Source organism: Nannobrachium achirus (assembly GCF_963921795.1).
Source record: "Nannobrachium achirus genome assembly, chromosome: 9".
NCBI lineage: Eukaryota > Metazoa > Chordata > Actinopteri > Myctophiformes > Myctophidae > Nannobrachium > Nannobrachium achirus.
The window spans coordinates 7,533,073-7,539,072 of NC_137818.1; the positions used below are offsets into that span (position 1 = coordinate 7,533,073).

Here is a 6,000-nt window from a genome sequence, read left to right on the forward strand (position 1 = left end):
GTTCAGTTTGAGGTGGTTGGCTGACGAAATCTAAATAAAAACTGCGATGACTAAAACTGAGACCAAATGTATTGACAATTTCGTCAACAAATAAAAACTGGACTAACATATCAGGCTAGTGGAGAAAAGATCCAGTAGAAAAGACAAGTCATTTTATGTTTGGTTGCGCTGTGAAAATAGCACATCTACAAGCTCACAATGAACAAAGAAAAAAACCTTAACAGTTTAGTCCACTTACCCTGAACATCTAGATGGTGAGCTGATGATCTCTGTGATCCATGTCTGTTTGTCCCCTGACAGACATACTGTCCAGCATCTGCAGGAGATACATTCTCCATCACCAGCTGAGGACCAGTAGAGATAGATCTACTGTCTCTGTACCAGGTGTAGATGTCTACTGCTGGGTTGGCATCACTGCTGCAGGTCAGAGTCACTTTGCTGCCCTCAACAACTTCTCCTGGTGGATCCACTGATACTGAGGGCTTTTCTGGAGGGTCTGTGGAGGAATAAACATTGATACTGTACACTAAAATAACTGCAGTATTTATAAAGAAAATAGGATGGCGCTGTTCGCTAGCTTATGGTACACCAATTATTACCTGATGACACTGTGATGACGTCACCGGAACAAAAACAGTTTCCATTGTTTTAGGAAAATAGCTTAAATGAATGTGTGTGGGGAAAGGGGCACATGGCACAATGGCATTTTATCCAATACAGTTTGTATTCATATTTAAATGGATCTGGGTGGTCTAGTGTAAAACGTCTCAGTGTGTAGCAGCAGCCAGAGATCAACACATGAATCACCATGGATTAAAACTAAACATGGATTAACAAATAAATACTGCACTGTCTAAGTGTTGAATTCAGGTGTCTGTTTAGGCTATATTTTGTAGTCTTAAGGGAAACATACAGCCACATTATTTTCAATGTCAGCCGTGCACAGGCGTGGGTTTGCCGCCTCACACGCCGCGTCGATACGCCACTATTCTATTTCTAGGCGCTGCCGTGCGGTGCAAATGCTTTTCCCCACCAGGGAAATGCATCCAGTTGGTGTTACCGCGCAGCACTTACGCGCATCAATACTGCTATGCGGCGCTGCGCAGCCGCCCGCGTCCGATGTGTGTTCCCCTTTACTGACCCTGCAGTAAAACTCCTGTTAGGGCTCGAACACACTGTACGATATTGCGTGGTCGGTGAGTCATCAGATCATTAGAGTATTTCACACTGCACCAGTGACTTTCTTGAAATCGGCTTGTTGTGGTTTTCGCCGACAATATTGATCACCGACAAGGGATCACACACTGCCAGATAGTTCACCAGGATGCATCCCTAACCCTAACGTTAACCTCAGTAAAACTATGCCTAACCCTAACCTCCGTGGGGTGAGGTGCTATCATTCCTGCCGACGCTACGTTGTCGTTGTCTTTGTGCGCCGCTCCCAAGCCAAAATCTGTTTGCAGGCTGTGGCCCTTGGCATGTTACCCTGCTGTATGGTGTCCAGTTTGCGACAGAGCCAAATATCAATTGCTAGATTATATCTAGAAACGCTCGGGAAGAAATTCACCAAACGCTATAATCGCGGCCAGATCTTCTCGCAGTGCTTTTCACACACACACCGAGCAAAACCTCGGCGAGCAAAGCCCGATCTTGCAGAAGATCGCCGTTTTTGTCGGCGTGCGCCAAAAATGGTCGGCGACAGCACAATCTGCTCAACAAGTCGGGCAGTGTGTTCGAGCCCTCAGTCCGGCTGCCAAAAGGCTTTTTTTGGCCTAAAATGTTTATATACGAAAATGTTACTAAAATGTTGTCTATATAAGGTATACATTCATGAAACCACCTGCTGACCGTCTGTCAGCATTGAGCAATTTCTTTTAAAGGGGGTAAAAGTTTGGGGCCCATCACATACTATACACTACACCAGGGTTCCCCAATAGGCGGCCCGCGGGCCATTTGCAGCCTGCGGGGGGCTACTGTCTGGCCCACACCAACCCCAGTAATAATGGTGGTATAAGAGCAGCAACAACACTAGTATATGGTCGTTGTCGGGTGGAAATCTTGTATCTCCGAATTTGTACGTTCTTTTCGCAAATCATACAAGGCCGTCGCACAAAAGTAGTGAAAATCATTTTTAAAATGATAAATGCAAAATGAACTGTTTTGGACACAAGATTTTGACCCGACAACAACGATATCTGAACTGTCAATGGAGAAGTGGGAATGCCACCATCGCCCCCTGCAATGCTGTGGCCCTAGGCTTGGTACCCTAGACAGCTTTAAGTAGCATGTGAGGAAAAAGTATAATGCATCCATTTTGTGTCACTTCACTACCCGGATGTTATTGCTCTAGTCCTCCTCTAGCAACATGGAGAGAGTAAAGCTAACCAGCGCTGATCATCGCCATTTTGCAGATTTTTTTTTTTTGGGAGATAAAGCGGTTTATTTGCAGCACAATGAATGGATCTCTATGGGGATTTTACCCTCCGTGATGACGTCATCACCCAGTGGAAACAGCCCGGCGGGTCTCCTTTCACCATCGCGTCTCTTTGACGGCGCGGTAAGGTTATATACCGTATTAGCCCGAAGATTATACGACTCTGATTATAAGACGACCCCTATTATTCAATTATCATTTTTGGAAAAAAATATGTTGAAGACAAAATATTATATATTGTATATGTTATTTAAAAAGAAAAACATTTTTATTGTAAAATTATTATAGAAAAGCTCATACAGAGATAACATTCTGCTGTATTGTATTGCATTAACCAATTCATACTGAAAATCAGCTCCTCATAATGTGTATCAGAATAGAATACAGTCCATACTGCATACTGCTGGGGAATTAAAAAACACTACATTTCCCATCAAGCTTAGCGGCCCGTTTCGTCATTCAGATGCAGTGTTGCCAGACGTACGATAATTATCGTATTTGTACGATAATTTGACCCTCTGTACGATGTACGATCAATAATTCCAAAAATGCCCAAATGTACGATAATTTCGGCATATCATCAAAAAGAGCGTGAATTCACTATTTTCCCTGGCTGCTGATCTGGGATCTGGTTTGGCTTCTCAAAATAAGCCAGGAAATCAGTCAATCTGACCCTAGATCTGTACTTGGAGGCATTAAAAACACTGGTTGTATCTTTCCAGACCAGTTTCAGGCTTTTATTTGTGTAAGCTCCAGGAAGTTGCCTGCCTCCACACAGCATATCTGATGCGTTTTTTGTCACGCAGGAGTCTAAAACGAGGTCGTTTCTTACACTAAAGATGCATTTTTTGGTGAAATTACGTTTTTACGCGAGTTGATTTCTCTTTTTTGGCCGTGTACGATAGTTTCATGTCAAATACGATAATTCTGAGCCTCCGGTACGATAATTCAACATTTCCCATCTGGTAACACTGTTCAGATGCGACACTCATTTGTAAACAGGAACCATAGGCTACTAGGCAGCCAGCATTAGCTTCAGTTACAGTTTGGATTAAACTTCCAGGCTAAAGATCTCATGTGCGGCCGTCATCCACGCCGATGTTCGCGAGAACAACGCACGCACACGTACCCCGGTAAGTTCAATGCCAAAGCCATCCGACTTTGCCAAACGGGAGGTGAAAGGAGCGGGGTCCAAATTTCGCTGCGCAATATGTAGACGGTGTACGGTAATTACCATAGGAGCTTGTGGGGGCTGTGAGGAGAGCAGGGAAAGGTCCTGAAAGATAGATAACGTATCTCTCCGGCGAAAATGTCTAGACCTCGAATATAATAACACAATACTGAACATTATGCACTTATTCATCATCTTTACCTCCTGCTCTGTCTGTCTGTCTGTCTGTCTGTCTGTCTGTCTGTCTGTCTGTCTGTCTGTCTGTCTGTCTGTCTGTCTGTCTGTCTGTCTGTGTCTCTCTCTCTCTCTCTCTCTCTCTCTCTCTGTATCTGTGTTTCTCTCTCTCTCGCTCTGTGCAGGGAGAACTAGTGCTTAAAGGGATATTCCACTTTCAAAAAATCTTTTGGTCATTGTATGGTCTAATCAGGCTTGTATGAACACCCTGAACAGTTTTTAATTTGCTTCATTCAGTATTTAGATATTTGATGTAAATGTTATCAGGCCCAACACGCCCAGGCTCTCTCCCCACACACACTCATTGTAACTTCAAACTACATTTTAACCACGATAGATTCATTAAAAACACCCATTATTTTTTCTGGTGACTCACAATACCCTCCTAATACGTGAGCAGACCGTGTTTTTTCAATAACTTTTTCATTTATTTTCAATAAAATATTATTGTATTTAATGTTTTCCATTTTCCCAAAGAATTATTAAAAATAAAAGAAAAAAGTTATTGAAAAAACACGGTCTGCTCACGTATTAGGAGGGTATTGTGAGTCACCAGAAAAAATAATGGGTGTTTTTAATGAATCTATCGTGGTTAAAATGTAGTTTGAAGTTACAATGAGTGTGTGTGGGGAGAGAGCCTGGGCGTGTTGGGCCTGATAACATTTACATCAAATATCTAAATACTGAATGAAGCAAATTAAAAACTGTTCAGGGTGTTCATACAAGCCTGATTAGACCATACAATGACCAAAAGTTTTTTTGAAAGTGGAATATCCCTTTAAGTACCATACATAGTAGTACATAAGGACCGCAGGAATACACAAGAAACGGAGGGTGAGAGAGATTGTGTCCGGTTGATCCGGTTCACGTACGGTCTGTCTCCCAGTACGTAATCGTCAGGATGATTTAGGTCCGTACACAGACCCTTACGTACAGCTCCCAACTGGACAGACTGAACGTACAAGATGTATCCGTAGCAAGAAGTACCCGCGGCCACCGTTGTCAATCGTAGGCGCAGTAGTGAGGAAAATTACTTTTCCTCTGCTCTATGACAGCGGTTCTCAAACTATGTGTCCCGATGAGAAATATATTGTATCAAGAAACGGGAAAAAAGGAACGTCGCAACCGCGCGAAGAGGACGCCTTGACATGTTGACTCGTCACCCACACACGCACGCGCACACACACACACACACACACACACACACACACACACACACACACACACACACACACACACACACACACACACACACACATATATAAACTGTTAAAGCCTGCACTTGACACTTTTGTGCTGTGCTCAAAATAAACTTGACACTTGTACTGTGACAAAACATTTTTGAAAAAAAAACATTTTTGAAAAAAAAATATTTTTGAAAAAAAAGAGAAAAGAAATCTTCAAAAATGGCCGTCGATGACGTCACCGACGGCAGCAAATCTGGACAGCCTGTTTTGAGAACCCGTGGGATGCTTTTAACCTCTGCCTTCCCAAAACCAGAGAAAGACACAACGGTCAGAAATGGGACTTTGTGAGGATAGAAGGTGCTAGTGGGACCCCAATAAAAGGTTTTAAAATAGGAAAAGTGAAATTTCATGGTGTATCACCTTTAAAGCTTATTCGAATTCGCCTTTACTTTAACATTAAAACCCGAACTACTGTCATACTCAAGATAACTTATAACGTGTCGGGTTATTGCGCCGCTGTTTTGATACACGCGATTGATAGACCTTATTCACACCACGGCCATCTTGGATCACATGAATTCCTGGGATAGCAGCCTGCATTACAAACCATTGTGAACAATGAAGCAATGGTCCCAAAATATGAGTTCTATTCAACCCTTTTCTTTTGACCAAATCGACAAATGGGCAGATGACAACATCAACATCCCCAAAAGGTCAAGAAATTCTGGTTCTACATATTTTGGCTAAATGCTTCGCTTTTGTTAGCTATTCTGTTCTGTGCATGAACTATGCATGTCGTAATCTCTCACCCAAAACGTACACAAAATCAACCATACGTAACTATAAATGGCCTTTTAGAGGTTAATATCTGTCACTGGGATGCATGTAATTGTAGTGCAGTGTTAAATGTGCTTTTAAAGGTCAAAAGGTCCCTCTCTCCCTCTCTCTGTCTGTCTGTCTGTCTGTCTGTCTGT

At 42.6% G+C, this 6,000-nt stretch overlaps 1 protein-coding gene across 4 annotated transcripts in view; it reads right to left on the reverse strand.

The window, feature by feature from the left end:
- LOC308291239 (scavenger receptor cysteine-rich type 1 protein M130-like) overlaps positions 1 to 6,000 on the reverse strand; it is an 87,940-nt gene that overhangs the window by 45,714 nt on the left and 36,226 nt on the right. For all 4 annotated transcript variants that reach the window (XM_080733210.1, XM_080733212.1, XM_080733211.1 and 1 more), the window contains one exon: positions 239 to 496. In XM_080733210.1, the coding sequence (XP_080589336.1) occupies positions 239 to 496 (258 nt within the window). The remainder of the gene's footprint in view (positions 1 to 238; positions 497 to 6,000) is intronic.